We start from the raw sequence: 22,937 nt of genomic DNA on the forward strand, positions 1-22,937 counted from the left end.
CCTCCCGAATGCTGGGATTGCAGGCGTGCGCCACCTCGCCCGGCCCCCTTTTTTTAATTTTTGAAACAGGGTCTCCCTAGGTTGCTGAGTCTTGCTACTTGCTAGGGTTGTTCACAAACCTGGGATCCTCCCGTTTCAGCCTCGTAAGTACTGGGATTACAGGCATGTGCCACCACACCGAGCACATATACTATTTATTCTTATATTATTTAAAAATTATCTTGGCCGGGTGTGGTGCGCAGCTACTTAGTGAAGCCCTTTGCAACTCAATGAGACCCAGTTTCAAAATAAAGAATAAAAATAGGGCTGGGGGTGTAGCTCGGAGGAAGAATGCCCCTGGGTTCCATCCCCAGTACCAAAAAAAAAAAAAAAAAAAAAAAAATTATCTTGATGCCATAATAAATGGAATTGTTTTCTTGAAGCATATATTCCCTTTCTACAAAGATGTATATGTGTGGAAATATAAACTTGATGGGCCTATGCAGAAATCAAGCTGACTGAATACGAACTGAAATTCTGTACAAGCTGCAACTTGATTTTACCCCATTAAGGATTAAACTAGTCAAACGCTGCCTTCGACAGCATTACACTGATCCTTCTGATAGTGTGTTCCAGAACTCCGAACGCACTTGCTGAGTTTAATTAAGACATGTGAGGAGAAAAGGAACAAGGCTAGTTACCTAATATAGCAAGTATTTTACTGTGCATGCGTTCAGAACATATTGCATAAAATAGTCTTTTCTAAAAAGAGTCTCCCTCAGCCAAACAGAAATGGATGCTTTTTTGAGCCCGGATGTGCTCCAGTATACTATGAATCTACCCAGAGTTGCCTTATTTCATCCCCGCTACTCAAGTGCTAAGTTAGCCACCTAACGCCACGTGGACAGTCCACTTTAGGCTCCGACTCCAACCTAGGTGTGCTTGGTTCAAAGCTCCTGACACTTTCCACTCACTAAACCCCAGAGTCTGCACGTTAGCATTTAGCAAATCTAACATTTCTCACTCCCACGGCTCTGGATACTTCTTTTGGTCCTTTGGTTGATAACCAAAGTCACAGTTCAATTACAGATGAAAACTTCCAGAAAAGACTGCCTTTATGGGGGGGCCCAAGGTGAGAAAGAGAATAACTTTGCACATTAAAGCTTTTTATACTTGTGGGGAGCGGGTACTAGGGATTGAACCCAAGGCATTCTACCTTGGAGTTACACCCCCAGCCTTATTTGACTTTTTATTTTGAAACAGGATCTCACTAAATCGCAGAGGACCTAAATTACAGAGGCTGGCCACAAACCTTCAGTCCTCCTGCCTTAGCCTCCCAAGTACTGGGATAATCAGTATATGCCACCATGCCCAGCTCTTTTTGCACTTCTTAAATTTGTTCCAAGTATAAATATTCTGTTTTAAACACAGGAGGAGACAGACAGACAGGAAGAAGGCAAGAGAGATTTCCAGACCAGTTCTGCCACTCACTAGCTGTGACATTTGGAACAGTCACTTCAAACAACCTTTCTGATTTTGTTTCTTCTACTATAAAATGAAGGGCTCATTTGTCAAAATCCATGAAATGGCCGGGCGTGGTGTCATTCGCTTGTAATCCCAGTACTTGGAAGGCTGGGACAGAAGGATCAAAGTTTTGCGGCCAGCCTCATCTACTTAGTGAGACCTCTGCAACTTAGTGAGACCCTGCTTCAAAACAGAGAATAAAAAATAGGACTGGAGATGTAGCTAAGAGATAGAATGCCCCTGAGTTCAATCCCCAGTCCTGGAAAAAATAAAAACATGAAATGTACGATACCAATTACGAATCTGAATGTAAACCGTGAGTGAGGGTGAGACCGACGTGTCAATGTAGGTTCATTAATTATAACAAATGTACCACTGCCACTGGGGAAAGCTGTCTGCAAACAGGAGATTTATAGGAACTCTCTGTACTTTCTGCCTAATTTTACCATGAATCTAAAACTGCTCTTAAAAATACAGCCAGAAAAAAAAAAAAATACAGCCAGAGTGAGGCATGGTGGTGCATGCCTGTAATCGCTATACTTGAGAGGCTGAGACAAGAAGATTGCAGGGTCACAGCCAGCCTCAGCAACTTAGTGAGGTTCTGTTTCAAACTGAAAAATAAATATAGGACTGGGGGTATAGTTCAGAGGTAGAATGTATTGGGTTCAATCCCCAACACTAAAATAAATAAATAAATAAATAAATAAGGCATGGCAGTATATGCCTGTAATCCCAGGACTTGAGAGGCTTACACAGAAGGATCACAGGTTCAAAGTCAACCTCGGCAATTTAGTGAGGCTCTGTTTCAAAATAATAAAAAGGGCTGAGGGTATAGCTCAGCGGTAGAACGCCCCTGGGTTGTTTCTAGTGAAAAAAAAAAAAATTTTTTTTTAAATGCAGAAAACCTTAGATGTACATTGCCACACACCTATCATACCAGTTCTCAAGAGGCTGAGACAAGAGGACTGTAGGTTCCATGCCAGTACACAGTAACTCAGCAAGACCCTGTTTCAAAATATAAAATAGGGCTGGGGGTATAGCTCAAAGACAGAATGTCCCTGGGTTCAAACCCCAGTGCCACAAGTGCCAGGCATGGTGGCGCACGCCTGTAATCCTAGCACTTGGGAGGCTGAGACAGGAGGATCGCACAGGTTTGAAGCCAGCCTCAGCTACTGAGCGAGGCTCTCAGCAACTTAGTGAGACCCTGTTTCCAAATAAAGTATAAAAATAGGGCTGAGAGTACAGCCCAAAGGTAGAAAAGGCCCTGGGTTCCACCCCTAGTACCACCAAAAATAAATAAATAAATAAATTTTAAAAAAAACGGTGCCACAAGAAACAAGCAAACAAACAACAACAAAAATACAGTCAGCTCTGCATCCACAGTTTCTATATCCACAGTTTTAAACAATCATTATTGAAAATATATCTGTATTAAACATGTACAGGTCATTATTCCTTTTTTGTTTTGTTTTGTTGCAGTACTGGGGTACTGGAACCAATCCCCCAAGGAAACAAGGGATATTTATAAAGTCTATATTTTAAAAAAAAGCTGGCTGGGTGTGGTGGCTCACCCTTGTAATCCCCGCGCTTGGGAGGTGGAGACAGGAGGATCGCGCAGGTTCGAAGCCAGCCGCATTGGCTTAAGAGACCCTGTTTCCAAATAAAAAAGTACAGAAATAGGTCTGAGAGTGTAGCCCAGAGGTAGAAGGGTTTCCAGGAACCCCAGTACCACAAAGAAAAAAAAAAAAAAAAAAAGCTGGTTGCAGTAGTACATGCCTGTAATCCCAATACTTGGGAGGCTGAGATAGGAGGATTACAGGTTCAAGGCCAGCACGGTGAGCTGGTAACTCAGCAGGACCCTGTTTCAAAAATAAAAAATAAGCCAGGCATGGTGGTACCTCAGAGGCTGAGACAAGAGAATCACAGGTTCCCAGCCAACCTCAGCTACTTAGTGAGGCCCTATTTCAAAACAAAGAATAGGAGGGGTTTGGTGGTACAGGCTTGTAATCCAGCATTCAGGAGGTTGAAACCGGAGTATTGAGGTTTGCAGATAGCCTCAACTACTTAGTGAAACCCTTCACAACTTAGTGAGAACCTGTATCAAAATAAAGAATAAAAATAGGGCAGGGGGTGTAGCTCAGAGGTCAAATGCCCTTGGGTCCAAACCCAGACCTGCAAAAAAAAAAAAAAAAAAAAAAAAAAAAAAAAAAACTTTTAAAAATAAGGCTGTGGGTGTAACTTGAAGGTAGAATGCCCCTGAGCTCAATCCCTGGTACTATAATTTAAAAAAAAAAAAAAAAAAAAAAAAAAAATAGGGGTATGGGTGTAGCTCAGCACCACAAAAAAGAAAAACAAAAAACAAAAAGTGAAGTTATTCTAAATTATTTTTTAAAGTTCCTTCAGTTCTAGGAGTCTGTATTATTCTAATTTACTATGTAAAACTAATTAAAAATTCAGAAAGAGGAGTCAAATGCCCAATCTGACAAAGTAACTGTAATTAGAAATTCATTAAATTAGATAGGGGAAAGACTTGGATAATTAAAGTCACAATTCCCTGAATCTGGAAACAGAGAGATAAAATGGAAATGAGAAGGTACTAAATAAACTAATTACCTTTTAGTTTTTCCTACCCTGACATTTCTTCTGTTTTTAGGAAGCCTCAAGCAAGTCTTGCAAAGAATAATAAAAGGAATCATTTCTCCCTCACGTAAGAATGCGCCAGACCTCTTAACAGCAAGAAAATTTCCATATTAAAAAAAAAAGAACTGTGGAACTGGATGGCACACACTTGTGATCCCAGTACTTGAGAGGCTGAGAGAAGAGGATCACACAGGTTCGAAGCCAGCCTCAGCTAGTGAGGCTCTCAGCAACTTGGTGAGACCCTCTTTCCAAATAAAATATAAAATAGGTCTGGGAGTATAGCCTGGAGGTAAAAAGCCCCTAGGTTCCATCCCCAGTACCACATTTAAAAAAAAAAAGAAAAAAAGAAATTACAGAGCTGGGCATGCAGGCGCAACCTTGTAATTTTGGTATTTGGGAGGCTGAGACAGGAGGATCTCAGGATAGCAGCCAACCAGCCTCAGCAACTTAGTGAGAGACCCTGTTATTATTTATTTATTTATTTATTTATTTATTTATTTATTTCAGTACTGCGGAGGGAACCCAGGGGAATTCTATCTCCAAGCAACCCCCAGCCCTATTTTTTTATTATTATTCTTTATTTTGAAGCAGGATTTCTCTAAGTTGCAAAAGGCCTCACTAAGTAGCTGAGGCTTTCTGAGAACCGTGATCTTCCTGTCTCAGCCTCCTTCAAATGCTGGGATTAAAAGCGAGTGCCACCACACCTGGCGAGACCCTGTTTTGTTTATTTTGTGGGGTTTTTTGTGGCACTGGGGGTGGAACCCAGGGGCTTTTCTACCTCCAGGCTATACTCCAAGGCCTATTTTTATACTTTATTTGGAAACAGGGTCTCACTAAGTTGCTGAGAGCCTCACTCGGTAGCTGAGGCTGGCTTCGATCCTGTGCAATCCTCCTGCCTCAGCCTCCCAAGAGCTGGGATTACAAGTTTGCGCCAAGCTGAGACCCTGTTTTAAAAACAAAAAAATAAAAGGGCTGGGGGTGTAGCTCAGAGGTAGACACCCTGGGGTTCAGTCCTCGGGACGATAGGGGCACAAAAGAATTGCAGGCTGGGCGCGGCGGGGCTCGCCTGTGATCCTGGGTTCTCAGCGGGCTGAGGCAGGAGGACCACAAGTGAGAGGCTACTCTGAGCAACTTTGCGAGACTCTGACTCAAAATAAAAAAATAACACACAGCTGGGGAATAGAATGTTTACCTGGGTATGCACGAGGCCCTGGATTCAACCCCTAGTTCTGAAATAAAACAAAACAACCCAAACCTCCCGAAACCACAATTCTGATTTGTCCTGCCTAAAACTGGTCTCTACAACCTCCACTTCTCTTAGTGTCCTCAGGTAAAGCAAAACCCAGTTACCTCCTCTCATAGAGGGGGGACAAAAGAATATAAGCCCCAGAGGGCCTGGGACTCAGACACTCAAGGTCAGGAAAAAGAACAGGGAGCTGAGGAATTAATAGTTATTTTCATTTGCATATTCCTTTTTCGGCTTAGATAATTTTACCAGATGTAAGGCCCAGATAACACAGAAATAAGACTTATTTACCCAAGTGACGTACAAGGAGCTATGCCAAGCTTTCAATTCAATTCAAACGCCACCTGTATATAAACCTATATTCTGAGAACTTGCCACCTGGCCCACCAGAGCTATCATGGCCCTGTGGCTTGACTGTGCTTTAAGCAAAGAAAGCATCATAAGGCCTTTCCTCCTACTTGTTCCCATGATATTTTCATTCAGAGGACTCAGGTATGGCTCAGTGGGACAGTGCTTGTCTGGCATGAATGAGGCCCTGGGTTCAATCCTTAACACCAAAAGAAGTTGAGCTTGGCATGGTGGTGCCCACTTGTAATCTCTGTTCTTAAGAGGCTGAGACAGGAGGATGGCAGGTTTGCAGCAGGCCTCAGCTCCTTAGTGAGGCCCTCCATAACTTAGTGAGACCTTGTTTCAAAATAAAGAATAAAAAATAGGACTGGGAGCCAGGCATGGTGGCTCATGCTTGTAATCCCAGCATTTGGGAGGCAGAGACAGGAGGATCGCGCAGGTTCAAAGCCAGCCACGTGTGCTGGCTTAGAAGACCCTGTTTCCAAATAAAAATATAAAAATAGGTCTGGGAGTGTAGCCCGGAGGTAGAAGGGCTTCCAGGAACCCCAGTACCAGGAGAGAGAGAGAGAGAGAAAGAAAGAAAGAAAGAAAGAAAGAAAGAAAGAAAGAAAGAAAGAAAGAAAGAAAGAGAGAAAAGGGCTGGGGGAGTAGCTCAGAGGTAGAATGACCCTGGGTTCAATCCTAGTACCACACACACAAAAAAAAGTTTTTTTCTCATTCAGAGAGTTAGGATTTATTCCTTTAAATACCACAGTATGTTTATATTTTGAGTTTTCAGAAGATTTCTGGTATGTACTCTCTGCCTTTTAAGTAAGGTATACTGAGCATATCAACCCCTGCAGACCTTGCTTTTCACAGTATTATGCTCTTTGGGGTAATTTTTCTTGGTCCTCTCCACAGGCATTCGCACCTTGTTCAATCTAACTTGAATCTACTGCTAATTTGCTTTTGTTTTTGTTTTTTGGTGGTACTAAGAATTGAATGCAGGGGCATTCTATCTCTGAGCTACACCCCAGCCTATTTTACTTTTTATTTTCAAACAGGGTCTCACTAACCTGCTGACAGCCTTGCTAGGTTGCTGATGCTATACTCAAACCTGTGATTCTTCTGTTTCAACCTCTTAAGCACTGGGATTACAGGTGTGCACCATCGTGTCTCGATCTATTTATTATTTCTAATTCAGCTGTGATATTAAGAATCAGGTAACAGCCAGGCATAGTGGCACATGCCTACTTGAGAGGCTGAGGCAGGAAGATCGCAAGTTTGAGACCAGCCTGGGCAACTTACTGAGACCTTTTCTCAAACTAAAAAAGAAAAAAGAAAAGCTGGGCGTGGTGGCTCACACTTGTAATCCCAGCATTTGGAAGGCTGAAACAGGACAATCGCAGTTTGTAGACAGCCTCAGCTACTTAGTGAGGCCCTTTGCACCCTACTGAGACCCTGTTTCAAAATAAAGAATAAAAAATAGGGCAGGGGGTGTAGCTCAGAGGTAGAATGTCCCTGGGTTCCATCCCCAGTACTGCAAACAAATAAAACAAAAACAAACAGCCGGGCATGGTGGTGCACTTGGGAGGCAGAGACAGGAGGATCGCGCAGGTTCAAAGCCAGCTGCGCTGACTTAAGAGACCCTGTTTCCAAATAAAAAAAGTATAAAATAGGTCTAGGAGTGTAGCCTAGAGGTAGAAGGGCTTCCAGGAACCCCACTACCACCAAAAATAAATAAATAAATAAAAATAAATAAATAAATAAATAAATAAAAATAAATAAATAAATGAATGAATGAATAAAAATAAAAATGCTGGGCATGGTGGTACACACTTGTAATCCCAGCATTCGGGAGGTTGAGACTGGAGGATCGCAGTTCACGGACAGCCTTAGCTACTTAGTGAGACCCTCCGCAACTTATTGAGACCCTGTTTCCAACATAAAGAATAAAAAATAGGGCAGAGGGTGTAGCTCAGAGTTCAAATGCCCCTGGGTCCATCCCCAAACCCGAAAAAAAAGAACAACAAAACAAAACAAAACACCAGACTTACAGTGCCAAAACAAGACTCTAGACCAAATACAGATCCCCCTCAAGCAGCTGTAGAGAAGGAACACAAGTGTGGGGACTGGGAAGAGACACTGGTGAGGGTATCTCTGGAGAGAGCTGTCGGCAAGCCAGAGTCCACCACCCCACCAATGATAAAAAGACAAGCGAACCAACTAATAAATGGATAAATGGAGAGAGGATCCTGATAGACACCTTGCCAAAGAAAACAAGAGCGCAAGAAAAACTGCTCAATACTGACAGCCCTTAGGGAGATACAAGCAAGGCCATGAGATGCTACTTATACCAACTAATTAGACCTGGCCAGGATGCGGAAAAATTGGCCATAATGAGTTGCTGGTAAGAGTGTCAAATATTGTCACCAATAGGGTAAAGTTTTTGGTAGGTCCTCAAAAGGTTAAACAAGCTCGCAGTGTGGTGCCATATGCCTTTAACACCAGTATTTGGGAGCCCAAGACAGGAGAATTGAAGGTTCATGACCAGCCTAGCAAATTAGCGAGACTCTTAGTAACCTAACAAAACTTTCAGCAACCTAGCAAGACTCTATTTCAAAACAAAAACTAAAAAGGGCTGAGGTCTGGCATGGTGGTGCACCCTTATAATCTCAGTACTTGGGAGGCTAAGATAGGAGGATCGCATGTTCAAGAACAGCCTCAGTGGCCAGGACCGGAGCCTGCCTTATGGCGAGGCCGGTGCCGGGGCCAGCCAGGCAGCGAGGTTGGTGCCTGGGCCAGCAAGGCCAGGATCGGAGCCTGCCGTAAGGCAAGGCCAGTGCTAGGGCCTCCAAGGCCAGGATCGAAGCCTGCCGTGTGGCGAGACCAGTGCTGGGGCCAGCAAAGCGGAATTGAAGCCGGCCATGAGGCGAGGCTGCTGTCAGAGGCATCGAGGATGGGATCAGAGCCTGCATGCGGCAAGGCCGGTGCTGGGGCCTTAGAGGCCAGGATCAGAGCCTGCCATGAGGCGAGGCCGGTGCCAGGGCCAGCGAGGCTGGGATGGGAGCCTGCCGTGAGGTAAGGCTGGTGCTGGGGCCTTTAAGGCTAGGATTGGAGCCTGCCATGGGGTGAGGCCGTTCCCAGAGCCTCTGAAGCTGGGATCCGAGCCTGCCTTGCAGTGAGGCCCTTGCCGGGGCCTCCAAGGCCAGGATAGGAGAATGATGGGTGGTGAGGCCAGTACCAAGGCCTGAGAGGCCAGGATTAAAGCCTGCCATGAGGTGAGGCCGGTTTCGGGGCCAGTGAGGTCGGGATTAGAGCCTGTAGTGCGGTGAGGCCAGGATTGGAGCCTGCCATGCGGCGAGGCCTGTGCTGGGGCCAGCGAAGCCAGGATCGGAGCATGCCATGCAGCGAGGCCAGTGCTGGGGTCTTCGAGAGTGGGATTGGAGCCTGCAATGTGGCATCCACAGAGAAATATCACAGAAAATAAAAAATCAGATGCTTTCCCTAATATGCAAAAACTAGGAGGAAATGGGTAATGGGAGGAAATCTAGTTGAAGAAAGGGCCCTATGGAGGAGCAATTAAGGTGATCTATCAGAGGAGATGGGAAGGGGAAAAATGGAATCTCTTTAAAGCACATGATGTACTGAAACAAATATATCAAAGTCAATCACTAAATCAAGCATGGGATCGAGGGAGGGGGAGGGAATGGGATGGGGATTGGATAAAGGCTAATTGGATGATGTGTGCTTGTATATCCTCACAAGTCATGTATTTCATTGAGATATTTGACTACAATGCATTAATAAAAATATAGTAAAAAAAAAAAAAAGAACAGCCTCAGTGAATAATGAGACTCAACCTACTGAGACCCCGTTTTAAAATAAAAATAAAATAGGGCTAGGGTGTAGCGTGGAGGTAGAATGCCCCTAGCTTCGATCCCAAATAAATAAACAAATAAATAAGTAAGTAAGTAAGTAAGCCAGGTATGGTAGTACACACCTGTAATCTCCGTACTGAGGAAGCTGAGACAGAAGGATCAGGGTTCATGGCCAGCCTCAGCTACTTAGTGAAACCCTCCACAACTTTGTGAGATTCTGTTTCAAAATAAAGAACAACAACAAAAAATCGGTCTGGGGGTGTAGCTCAGAGGTAAAATGCCCCTCGGTTCAATCCCTAGTACTGCAAAATAAATAAACAAACAAACAAACAAACAAACAAACATCTGTTAACAATAAATAAAAGAGAAGCAGAGCTGGAAATGATCCCAAATGTCTTTTTAAAACTAGACACCCGCTTATTTCCCACTGAGCAGCTCAATTCACCCATCCCAGACGTTTTCCTTATTTCCTGCCTTTGAGCTGTAGTCTGTAATTTAGTATTAGCAAGAAGTTAATAAAGACAACACATTTTTTATTGCTAAATTTTACCCAGTGTTTACCATTTCCCTCTAATATACACATTCCCTCTGTTTTCCAACTGCAGCTGGGCTGCCGAAGCCTTGCAGAGAGAATAATTACCCTTCTGCGCCCCTCTGCTTTCATGACAGTACAAATCTTTGCTGCATAATTCACTGTCCCCAGCAAACTACTGGTTTGCTTTCCTCTTTAGGAAGTTTTAGATTCAGCAAACTGCTCACTGAAAAGTTTTCCTCTCTGGGGAAGGAAGGCAAGAATCAGATAAATGGCAGGATTTTTTTTTTTTTATGTATTTATTTATTTATGTATTTTGTGCAATACTAGGGATGGAACCCAGAGGCATTTTATCTCCAACCTACACCTCCAGCCCCTTTTTTAAATTCTTTACTTTGAAACGGCATCTCTGATTTTTTTTTTTTTAGCACCAGGCAGACTTTTATTGTTTGAAGTTTTTCCGTTTTATTCCAGGTTGACTACAATGGCAAAGGACTAGGACAGGGATCCCACCTCAGCTCTTCATCTTGTCAGCCACTTCAGAAAGGTCTGCCAGAATTCTGGTCTGCACCTGGCAAGACTTACTGTTCCCGGATCTCTCCATTTCTTTCTTTAGGATTTGAATCCAGAGCATTCTATTTTCAGACTGTACCTCCAGCACCCTCCCCCCTTTTTTTTTTGGTGGTACTGGGGCTCCTAAAAGCCCTTCTACCTCTGGGCTACACTCCCAGACCTATTTTATACTTTTTTTTATTTGGAAACAGGGTCTCTTAAGCCAGCGCGGCTGGCTTCGAACCTGCGTGATCCTATCTCCACCTCCCAAGCATAGGGATTACAAGTGTGCACCGCCACGCCCGGCTATTTTTTCTTTATTTTATTTTATTTTTTTCTTAATACTGGGAATAGAACCCAGGGACATTCTATCTCCGAGCTAAAGCCCCAGCCAGCTCTATTTTTTATTCTTTATTTTGAAACAGGGTCTCACTGAGTAGCAAAGGGCCTCACTAAGTAGCTGAGGCTGGCTGCGAACTGCAATCCTCCTGTCTCAGCCTCTCGAATGCTGGGATTACAAGCATGCGTCACCACGCCCGGCTTTTTATTCTTTATTTTGAAACAGGGTTTCACAATAGTGTGCCACCATGCCTGGCTGGACCCAGGACATTCTACCTCTGAACTACACCCCAGCCCTATTTTATTTTATTATTTATTTATTTATTTATTTATTTATTTATTTATTTATTTTGGTGGTACTGGGGTTCCTGGAAGTCCTTCTACCTCCGGGCTACACTCCCAGACCTATTTTTACATTTTTTTTTTTATTTGGAAACAGGGTCTCCTAAGCCAGCGCGCGCAGCTGGCTTCAAACCTGCGCGATCCTCCTGTCTCTGCCTCCCAAGTGCGGGGATTACAAGCGTGCACCACCACGCCCAGCTTATTTTTAATTTTGAAACAGGTTCTCACCAAGTTGCAGAGGGCCTCACTAAGTTGCTGAAGCTGGCCTGGAACCTGTCATACTTCTGTATTAACCTCCCAAATACTGGGACTGCAGGTTCATCACCACAACCAGTTTAGTCATTCTAAGTCTTGAAATACCTGTTAAAAGGCAAAATTATTTGAAGGGCAAAGGGTATAGCTCAGTGGTAGAATGTTCACTTGGCATAAACGAGACCCTGGGTTAAATTCCTAGCATACCAGGCATGCATGAGACCCTGGGTTCAACCACACACACATACACACACACACACAGCACTTAAGAAACTCAGTACAAATAAAAGCTGAAAATATTATTGATTTGAATCACCAACCTTAAATATATCTTCAATACATCCATTAAGTTCTTCTTCTGTCACCAAAATGGTCCCTGGCACAATGTCAGTCTCTGGAATCTCTATAAAACAATTTTTAAAAATTATATATTCATATGTAGATATATATACATATATATGGCAAGACTTATTGTTACATATATATCTATCTCTCCATAAATAGTTTTATCTCCACACTCTGTGCCTCACTGAATAGGCCACCAATAGAATAAAGTTTCAGCCCAGCATGGTCGTATATGTCTGAAATTCCAGTACTTGGGAAGCTGAGACAGGAGGACTGAAGGTACATAGCCACAAATCAATGAAGCCCTACGTAATTTAGTAAGACCCTGGTTCAAAATAAAAAGTAAGCTGATGGCGCATGCTTGTAATCCCAGTACTTGGGAGGCTGAGACAGGAAGATCTGGGTTCGTGGACAGCCTCCTGATCCAAGAATCCTTCCAGAGGAAGAATGCCCCCTGGGTTCCATCCCCAGTACTGGGGGAGGGGGGGGGGGACCAGAAAAAATTTCCTTTAATAAATAAACAGTTAAAGGCAAATTTTTTTTTTTTTTTTGGATCGGGATGGAACCCAGGGGCATTCAACTCCAAGCTACACCCCCTGCCCTATTTTTTATTCTTTATTTTGAAACCGGGTCTCACTGAGTTGCAGAGGGCCTCACTAAGTAGCTGAGGTTGTCCACGAACCGCCATTCTCCGGTCTCAGCCTCCCGAATGCTGGGATTACAAGCGTGCACCATCACGCCCGGCTTGAAGACAAACGTTGATAGTACTAGATCAGTGTTAAGTTTCTTGAGTAGGACTGATGTGTTGTGGACATATAAGAGAATGACTCTATTTTTTTTTTTTTCTTTTTTGGTGGTACTGGGGTTCCTGGAAGCCCTTTTACCTCTGGTCTACACTCCCAGACCTATTTTTTATATATTTTTTTATTTGGAAACAGGGTCTCTTAAGCCAGTGCGGCTGACTCCGAACCAGCGCGATCCTCCTGTCTCCGCCTCCCAAGCGCAGGGATGACAAGCGTGCCCACCACGCCCAGCGAGAATGACTCTTTCTTTGGAGATGAATGCTGAAGTGTTTAGGGGTGAAGTGTCATGATGTCAATCATTAACTCTCAAATAATACACAGAAACTATGCTCATGTGCGTAGAAAGAAAGGAAGCAGATGTGACCAAACGTTAACTGGTCAATCTTAGTAAAGTATATGTAAATAGTTCGAAGTGTTCTTGGATCTTCTGTTGTTATTGTTACTGGCTCTATTTTATTTTTTATTTTGAAACAGGGTCTTGCTAAGTTTCTTAGTCTTTCTTAGTTTAGCTCGGAGGTGGAACACCCTTGGATTCTATCCCCAGCACGACAAAAATAGAGTAAAATAAAGAAAAAAAAAAAAAAGGGGTAGGGTAACTCAGAGGAAGAATGCCCCTGGCTTCAATCCCCAGTACTGCAAACAAAACAAAACTGAATACATTGAAAAACCATAGGTGTGTATCATTTCAATCTGAACTGCTGAAAAAAGCCCTCGAGAGGGAGGAGTACCCAGCCAGGCTTCCTCCTTTACCTGCTGTATTCAAACATCGATGAAGAGGAACCAGCACTGGCTGAAGCAAATACTTTGCTGCCAATTCTGGGCGTTCCCTTGACAGAGTTATAAAGGTGGTGGTAGCAACTCTTTGAAATTGCCGCACAGTCAATTCATCTCGAAAATGAAATAAATCCAGAATCTACAAGAGAAATACACAAAGCAAACATTGGTGCTCTGCAAGGAACATGACAATCACTCAAAAAATGAAAACATTTATTTCTTTAAATCAAACAGCAAAACTACCGCAGTAACACTAACTCATCAAAACTGTTTAAATTTAATAACCCAGTATCTAAAGGTGTGAGAGGCTGGGCCTGGTGGATTACAAGCTTGTAATCCTAGTATTTGGGAGGCTGAGGCAGGAGGATTGCAGGTTCATGGCCAGCCTTGGCTACTTAGTGAGGATCTCAGCAACTTAGTGAGACCCTGCTTCTAAATAAAAAATAAAGCCGGATGTGGTGGCGCACGCTTGTAATCCCAGCATTTGGGAAGCTGAGACAGGAGGATCGCAGGCTCATGGCCAGCCTCGAGGCTCTTAGCAACTCAGTGAAACCCTGCTTCAAAATAAAAAATAAAGTCAGGCGTGGTGGCGCACGCTTGTAATCCCAGCATTTGGGAGGCTGAGACAAGAGGACCGCGGTTTGCGGACAGCCTCAGCTACTACTTAGTGAGGCCCTTTGCAACTCAAAGAATAAAATAGGGCTGAGGGTGTCGCCCAGAAGTAGAATGCCTCTGGGTTCCACCCCCAGTACTGCAAAATAAATAAATAAATAAATAAATAAATAAATATGTAAAATAGGGCTAGAAGTATATCTTGGAGGTAGAATGCCCCTGGATTCCATCCCCAGTTCCACAAAACAAAAAAGAAAACACCAACAAAGGTGTGAGAGATGAAAAGGCTGTGCTTTTATTAAATAATTTTATCAAAAATATAAAATACAAGGTCACTATAGAAAACGAGAACAAAGTAGATGTTTGTTTGTTTTGTGGTACCGTGGCTGGAACCCAGGGGCATTCTACCTTTGAGCTATACCCCCAGCCCTATTTTTTATCCTTTATTTTGAAACAGGTCTCACAAAGTTGCCGAGGGCCTCACTAAGTAGCTGAGTCTGGCTTTGAACCTGCAATCCTCCTGTCTTAGTGCTAACTCTAACTATAAATATCTTGAGGGTATTTTTTCCTCTGGTATGTTTTCCATATTTTTTTCCCTTTTTAATTCCAACCCCATTTAATACTCAGCTTTGTATGTTGCTGAAACCTCACCTTGTTGTAATTTCCTCCCAAAATATTATATTCAAGTCAGGCATGGTACTGCATGCCTATAGTCCTAGCTACTTGGGAGGATAAGGCAAGAGGATCACTTAAGGCCACGAGTTCAGGGCCAGCTGAAGCAATACAGCAAGAGCCCAACTGGGTATGGTCGTGCACACTATAATCCTAGTACCTGGGAGCCTGAAACAGGAGGATCACAGGTTTGAGGGCAGCCGAAGCAAGGAGTGAGGCTCCCAGCAACCTAGAGACTCTATTTCAAAATGAAAGTAAAGCCGGGCGTGGTGGCGCACGCTTGTAATCCTCGCGCTTGGGAGGCAGAGACAGGAGGATCGCGCAGGTTCGAAGCCAGCCGCGCGCGCTGGTTTAGGAGACCCTGTTTCCAAATGAAAATGTAAAAGTAGGTCTGGGAGTGTAGCCCGGAGGTAGAGGGGCTTCCAGGAACCCCAGTACCACCAAAAAAAAAAAAAAAAAAAAAACAAAATGAAAGTAAAAAATAGCACTGGGATGTATCTCAGAGATAGAATGTCTCTGGGTTCAAACTCGAGTACCAAACACACACACACACACACACACACACACACACACACAGGGGGGACAAGGGACAAAAGAAAAAGTATAGATTCAAGATGTTTGAGAGAATTTATTAAATTATTCCCTAATTTCCAAACATTCACTTTATTCTGTATTATTTATAATAGGAGTATTATATATTCAGTATTATATATATACAATAGCAAATTTTGCTATTATAAATAATACTGTTAAATAAGAGTACTGGCTCAAGACATATAAATATACACAGGACCTGAAAAGTTTGCTGTATCTAAAGCTATCCCAGAAAAGAGTATTTTATTCTCAAAACTCAACATGTATCCCCAGAAGTAGTGAGTGAGTTACCCCAGTACTGGCAACCAGCAGAAAATTTTATTCATTTATTTATTTGTTTGTTATTTTTTGTGGTACTAGGAATTGAGCCCAGGAACACAAAATCCAGATACACTCCCAGTCCTTTTTCATTTTTTGTTTTGAAACAGAGTCCTGCTAGGTTGCTAGTCTTGCTAAATTGCTGAGGCTGCCCTTGAACCTGCAATCCTTCTGTCTCAGCCCCTCAAGGACTGGGATTATAAGCATGCACCACCAAGCTAGAAAAAAACCTTCCTTCCTTCCTTTTTCTTCCTCTCTTTTTTTCTTTTCTTTTCTTTTCTTTTCTTTTTTTTTTTTTTTTGTGGTACTGTAGACTGATCTCAGGGGCATTTTACTGCTGGGCTACACCCCCAGCACTATTTTACTATTTTTTAGTTTGAAAGAGGGTTTTCCTAAGTTTCAGAGGCCCTCACAAAGTTGCTGAGACTGTCTGTGAACCTGTAATCCTCCTGTCTCTCAAATATTGAGATCATAAGTGTGCGCCACCATACATGGCTTAGAAAACACTTCTTACTACTGGCTGGAACATGACTCCTGCGTGTTCTGAAGATAAGAGAATCTTATGCCTGGCGACTGTCTTTGGCATGGTCAAAAAGGAACTCACCACGCCTGCAACTGAAGCTTTGATTTTATCATTTTCTTAAATACAGAAACTATAATTACTAGCTTTACGAAATAGTTACTCATTATTGCAAGTAATAAATTCAGTATGTTTCAATATAAGATCTTTTTTTCTTTTTCTTTCTTTTTTTTTCTGCAGTACTGAGGATGGAACCCAGGGGCATTCTACCTTTGAGCTACACCCCAGTCCTGTATTTTCATTCTTTATTTTGAAACAGGGTCTCACTGAGTTGCAAAGGGCCTCACTAAGTAGCTGAGGCTGTCCTCAAACAGCCATCCTCCGGTCTCAGCCTCCCAAATGCTGGGATTACAAGCGTGCGCCACCACACCTGGCTTCAATATAAGATCTCTGTATTGTGACATTTTGTTCCCATTCATGCCTGCTCAGGAGAACCCTGAAGATCAAGGTAACAACTGTCTGGTCTTTGGACTGTACTCCAAAAGGCACTGATTACATTTAAATTCATAGGGAGTATTGAGTAAGAAAACTCCCACCACTATCAGATTAGAAAGATTACACGATATGAAGAAAAAGGAGTGGGAAGACAGGTACATAAACAATATCAATCAAAAATGTAAATGGACGCCAGGAACAGTGGCATACAGCTTTAGTACCAGCTATTCAAGAGGCACAGGCAGGAGGAAAGTATGAACCCAGGAGCTCAGGGCCAGCGTAGGCAATAAAGCAAGACACTGCCTTCATGTGCGTGTGGCACTGAGGGTTGAACACAGGGGCGTTCCACCTCTGAGCTACACCTCCAGCCCTTTTTTTTGTTTTGAAACAAGGTCTCACTAGGTTGCTGAGTCTCTCTATGTTGCTGAGGCTGTCTTCGAACCTGTGATCCTCCTATCTCAGCCTTCCAAGTATGAGGATTAGAGTTGTGTGCCACTTCTCCAAGCTAGGACACTAACTCTTTGTGTGTGTGTGTGTGTGTGTGTGTAGTACTAGGGTTGGAGCCCAGGGGGATTCTACCTCAAAGTTACACCCCCAGCCTGATTTTATTCTTTTTATTTTGAAACAGGGTCTCAATAGGTTCCTGAAGGTCTTGCTAAATTGCTGAGCTTGGCCTCGTACTTGCGATCCTCCTGCTGTAGCCTCCCAAGCATTGGGATTACAGGCATACACCATCACATCCAGCTTCTTTTGCTCATTTTATTTTGTGGTCCTGGAAATTGAACCCAGGGCCACATGCATGGTAGGTAAGCACGTGTGTGTGTGTGTGTGTGTGTGTGTGTGTGTGTGTTTTGCTGGGAATTAAACCCAGAGGCATTCTGCCTCCAAGTTATACTTTCACCCCTTTTTAGTTTGAAAAAAGGGTCTCATTAGGTTGCTGAGAATATAACTAATTGGCTGAGGCTATCCTCAAACCTGCAATCCTTCTGTTCCTATCTCTCAAGTACTAGGATTACAGACAGGTGTGTGCCACCACTCCCAGCTGGGAAGGATTCTTAAAATAACAATTAGGTTGTTCTCTTCCACAAGCTTTTATCCCACACTGAGAAAGTCTGTCACTGAACAATACACTCAAATATTATATTGCTCTTACTTCAGTTCTTAAGGACCATTAAAAGCCCTTTTTGTAGCCGGGCATGGTGGCGCATGCTTGTAATCCCAGCATTTGGGAGGCTGAGACAGGAGGACTGCAGTTCACGGACAGCCTCAGCTACTTAGTGTGGCCGTTTGCAACTCAGTGAGACCCTGTTTCAAAATAAAGAATAAAAAATAGGACTGGGTGATCGCTCAGAGGTAGAATGTCCCTGGGTTTCATCCCCAGTACCCCCCCACACACACACACACGCCCTCTTTCTATAAACAGCAGATCATCCTTGAACGGTCAAAAGAAACAAGGAGCTTTACCTGGGGGCAGACGTGCTCGTAATAACTCTCTGGTGACAGCGCCTGCTGGGGACAAGAGGCCAGAATCTTTGCGATGGAGTCGCACTTCCTCCAGTCTGCGGCCGTCGCTTCTGCGTCATTCCCGCCGGCCGCCCCCGCTGTCCCAGGGAGAGACGTGTCAAACCACGCGGGACCACGTGACACATCTGCCTTACAATTTCCAGGAGCAAAGTCCCTCTCTGCTGGGCATGGTGGTGCACACTTGTAATCCCACTACTTAGGAGGCTCCTAGTTTGAGGCCAGCCTGGCACACTGGGGATGTAGCCCAGTGGCAGAGTGCTTTCCCGGATTTCGAAAGGCCCTTGGTTTAATTCCTAGCATCATGCATTGTGTCCGTGCATTCACACACGCATACACACACGTGCACGCGCACACACACAAAACTGAAAAACACCACAAATGACAAATGTGAGACAAATATGAGAAAAAATAAGATATGACTAGATATCAACAAATATATACATGCACAATTAGGGAGGAAAACTCTGCAGTGCCAGGGCTTGAACTCAGGGCCTCATGCACACTAGGCACGTGCTCTCCCACGGAACTACACCCCCAGACCTCAATCTGGTTTTAAAGACAAAGACTAAGGCCAGTGGCGCCTCAGATTCTGACTCAACAGGCAACAGATGCCCAAGTAACAAACATGTTATTCCTTACCACCTGCTCCTTCCAAAATGCCCCGGACCACCGCCTGCACACCACTGGGTCTCATTAGCCTTTCGGAGAGCAGCTGCCCACACAGACGCCGAAGCCAAGCCGGCGCCCGACACCGAACCTGCGTCTTCACACCTGTGCAAGACTGATAAAAAAAAGGGAAGGTATGAATTAGGAATGTCGATGAAACGCGTAGGATATATGATTTTTTTTTTTCAGTAATGAGGATGGAACCCAGAGGCATTCTACCTCCAAGCTACACCCCCTGCCCTTTTTCATTCTTTATTTTGAAACAGGGTCTCACTGAGTTGCAAAGGGACTCACTAAGTAGCTGAGGCTGTCCACAAATCACGATCCTCCTGTCTCAGCCTCCCGAATGCTGGGATTACAAGTGTATGCCACCACGCCCAGCTAGGATATATTAACTTTTTTAAGGGATTGAGTCATAAATAGATAGATATATATTTTTTTGCGGTACTGGGGATTGAACCCAGGGGCATTTTACCTCCAAGCTACACTCCCAGCCCTATTTTTTATTTTGAAACAGGATCTCACTAGGTTGCGGAGGGCCTTGCTAAAGTAGCTGAGGCTGGCTCTGAACGAATAATCCTCCTGCCTCAGCCTCCTAAGTACTGGGATTACAAGAGTGCACCACCATGCCTGGTTTGGGATTGAGTCAGGTTTGGGATTGAGTCATATTGACAATTAAAAGTGTACTCTAAGCTGGGTGTGGTGGCACATGTTTGGAATCCCAGTGCTTGGGAGGCTGAGACAGGAGGATTGCACAGGTTCAAAGCCAGCCTCAGGTACTTAGTGAGGCTCTCGGCAACTTAGTGAGACCCTGTTTTCAAATAAAATATAAAATAGGTCTGGGATTATAGCCCAGAGGTAGAAAGCCCCTGGGTCCCATCCCCAGTACCGCCAAAAAAAAAAAAAAAAAAAAAAAAAAAAAAAAAAAAAAAAGGTTTAATGGTCTAAAAAAATGAGGTAAGTTTTGGGCCTGATTGTTAAATAGGGAACTAAAATTATTGGATTTTCCAGGAGAAGAGAGCATAGCACACAGTAAGGATTCACCCAAGAGAGTCCCCAGAACTTGAGTACCTGGGGAGGTCCTCCCTGGAGGATGAGTAATTCCCGGACCGCTAATGGTTGATATACTTGATCCAAGATGTCTCTCAAGGCCCCCCTGCACAGGGTTCTTTCTTCTTCAGTTAAAACCTACAAGAATTAAAAAAACAACAACAACTTGGTTTTAGTGGGATACAAGCCAGGCAGAGAATAAAAGCTAATGTTTTAAAACATCAAACAAAGGTACTTAAGAGGGGAGAGAAAGGAAGGCTCCCATCTCCCCCTGATATTCTTCCACACAGAGACTACGCTACAGAAATCAGTCGTGGTCCTCTCCCCGTCCCCGCGGCCGCGCCCGGGGGATGTTGGTGGTGGCTGTGGAATCCGCTCGCTCCCGAGCCGGTTTTCGTACACACTGTTCAGCTCGTTCTTCCTCCCTCTCGTGGGAGCACCTGCACACACTGTTCCGCTCTGCCTTGCTGGGTGGGGGCCTGTCCCTGCACGGGGCAGGAGGTAGGCGGTTTCCCAGCACTCCTGGAACGGGGTGAGTAATAAGTGTCTGATGTCAAGCGTACTGTTACGAGGTTTGTCTCCAACTGTAGACTATCTCCTCCAACTTAAGACTTCACAAGCAATAGAAGTCACTTTTTTTTTTTTTCTTTTCCGGATCTGGGGATGGAACCCAGGGGCATTCTACCTCCGAGCTACACCCCCTGCCCTATTTTTTATACTTTATTTTGAAACAGGGTCTCACTGAGTTGCAAAGGGCCTCACTAAGTAGCTGAGGCTGTCCGTGAACCGCGATCCTCCGGTCTCAACCTCCCAAATGCTGAGATTACAACCGTGCGCCACCACACCCGGCTAGAAGTCATATTTTGACCTTTCATCTCTCTTACTCTGGTTTTGTTTTGCTCTGAAGTACTGGAGGCTGAACCCAGTGGTGCTCTAGACCAGTGCTACACTCCCAGCCCTTTTTATCTTTTATTTGGAAATAGGGTCTTGCTGGGTTGCTGAGAATCTCACTAAGTTGCTAAGGCTGTCCTAGAACCCACAATCCTCCCATTTCAGTCTCCCAAATACCAGGATTACAGGTGTGCACCACCACGCTGGATTCTCTGTTTTTTTGTTTGTCTTTTTTGTTTCATTTTGTTGCATACTGGTGATGGAACCCAAGGGCATTCTACCTCCAAGCTACACCCCTAGCCCTATTTTTTATTCTTTACTTTGAAAATGGGTCTCGCTGAGTTGCAAAGGGCCTGAGTAGTAGCTGAGGCTGTCCTCGAACTCTAATCCTCCCGTCTCAGCTTATCAAATGGAATTATAAGTGTACGCTACCACACCCGGCTTCTCTTACCTGTTAACTGATCTTTTCATTCATTCAGAACCAGGTCAGCAAAAGGGGTGCTATTTTGGGGCACCCTTAAACCTCAACAGTGCTGTCCCCTCGGCTAATTACTACTTACACTCCCACAGCCATGTTCCTGCCTGCTACACCCAGCAGGCTGAGGCCTGGCGCTATTCGGAGCAGCAGCTACCTGCGGGACTTTGTCCAGCTCCCTGCCATCCGCTCATCCAGGGCCCCTCCGTCGACTCCATGCCCTGCCCTGCTACCTGGTTCCTTCTGAGTGTTTTCCTTTTCTTTTCTCTCCTGCCTGAGACCCCTTGGGCGTTGTCAACCCCAGGGATAGCAGTTAGACCCAAGGATCCAGATCCCCTCTCTCAAGGAAGTGCCAGCTGCAGGCACTGCTGTCACATCACAGGGAAGGGCACAGTGCTCCGCTCTCGGGCGTCCAGAGGGCTCGTGATTTTACACCCCTGCTTCGATGACAGTGGCTTTTAAACAAATGATTATGAACACAGGCAGGAAAGAGAAGAAAAGAAGACACAACGATGAGGGTGATGCAGGCAAGTGAAAGAGAAGCGAGGGCAGAGAGACCTGGCTGGGGCAGCTGGGAATCACCCCGCACAGGAGCCACTGCTGCTCGCTGGTGTGTATCTTAACAGCTTCTGCTGACAAGGGGCACTTCCAAGCCCCCCAAAGGATTCACTGACCCACTGTATATGTTTCAGTACTTAAAAGGAAGTCTACATATTTCAATCAGCCCATCTCAAAGGACTAAGAATTGTGGGTTTTTTTTTTAACAGCCATCCACCAATACGTGTGTGTGTGTGTGTGTGTGTGTGTGTAGATTCGTTCTCTCTCAGTGCAGCTTTACCTCTTCCACAGGTGTTGGTGGTTTCCCCTTGGTTGGGCAGAAGCCCAGTTGGCACAGACCTGCTGCGATATCCCCAAAGTGGCGGCAGAAAATCAAGCTCCCCAGAGAGGCGTGCTGTGCAGCGCTGAGGAGGGCCCTGCAGCTGGTGTACAGTCTCCGGGCTGCACAGGGGGCGGCATCCAGGCACACCACGTCCTGAACGACGGCGCCAAACTCGGTCCTGTATCTCAAGGGGACTCCAACACCAGGCATGAGGTAGGGGCAGACACCCAAGGTGACTACAAACTGTAACGCGGACTGGACGGTCTTCTGCTGGGAGACACTCAGGGTATCGGGGCTCAGGGCAGGAGCCACCTCTGGAGTCCGAGGGTTGGGCTTAGGTGGGCGGAAGTCGGCAGCAAGGCGGACCATGGTTTCCTTCAAGCACAACAGCAATGACAAGGCTTGAGAGGCGAAACTCCAAGTGACGTCCGCCGAGTTTTGAGGCCACTCTGCCTTATTAGCAATTTCATCTCTTAAGAGTTTCAGTTTCTGCCACTGAGGATCCTTCAGAAGCTTGTCCTCCAAGGCACACAGGTTCGATTTTAAAGTAGCTAATAAGACGTCGTGTTTTGTGATCTGTAGTGAACTTGAGCCTGATCCTTTCAAATTAAAAAAAAAAAAAGGGGGGGAGATTATATACAGAGAAAATAAATGTATTTCCCTCTGTGTGGAGTGCCTTGCCTCACTCCAACTAGAGGGGTAAG

General features: G+C 44.6%; 1 protein-coding gene across 1 annotated transcript in view; it reads right to left on the reverse strand.

Annotated features, from left to right (window-relative positions):
* The window catches only part of TANGO6 (transport and golgi organization 6 homolog), a gene marked incomplete at its 3' end in the record, with an annotated part of 189,194 nt that overhangs the window by 159,382 nt on the left and 6,875 nt on the right, over positions 1–22,937 (reverse strand). Inside the window, exons 2-7 of the mRNA XM_080704242.1 lie at positions 22,192–22,832; positions 20,009–20,125; positions 18,911–19,052; positions 18,212–18,348; positions 13,513–13,675; positions 11,935–12,017 (exon numbers count right to left, since the gene is read on the reverse strand). Of these exons, the coding sequence (XP_080560368.1) occupies positions 11,935–12,017; positions 13,513–13,675; positions 18,212–18,348; positions 18,911–19,052; positions 20,009–20,125; positions 22,192–22,832 (1,283 nt within the window). The remainder of the gene's footprint in view (positions 1–11,934; positions 12,018–13,512; positions 13,676–18,211; positions 18,349–18,910; positions 19,053–20,008; positions 20,126–22,191; positions 22,833–22,937) is intronic.

The sequence above is a fragment of the Muscardinus avellanarius genome (assembly GCF_963383645.1).
Source record: "Muscardinus avellanarius genome assembly, chromosome: 10".
NCBI lineage: Eukaryota > Metazoa > Chordata > Mammalia > Rodentia > Gliridae > Muscardinus > Muscardinus avellanarius.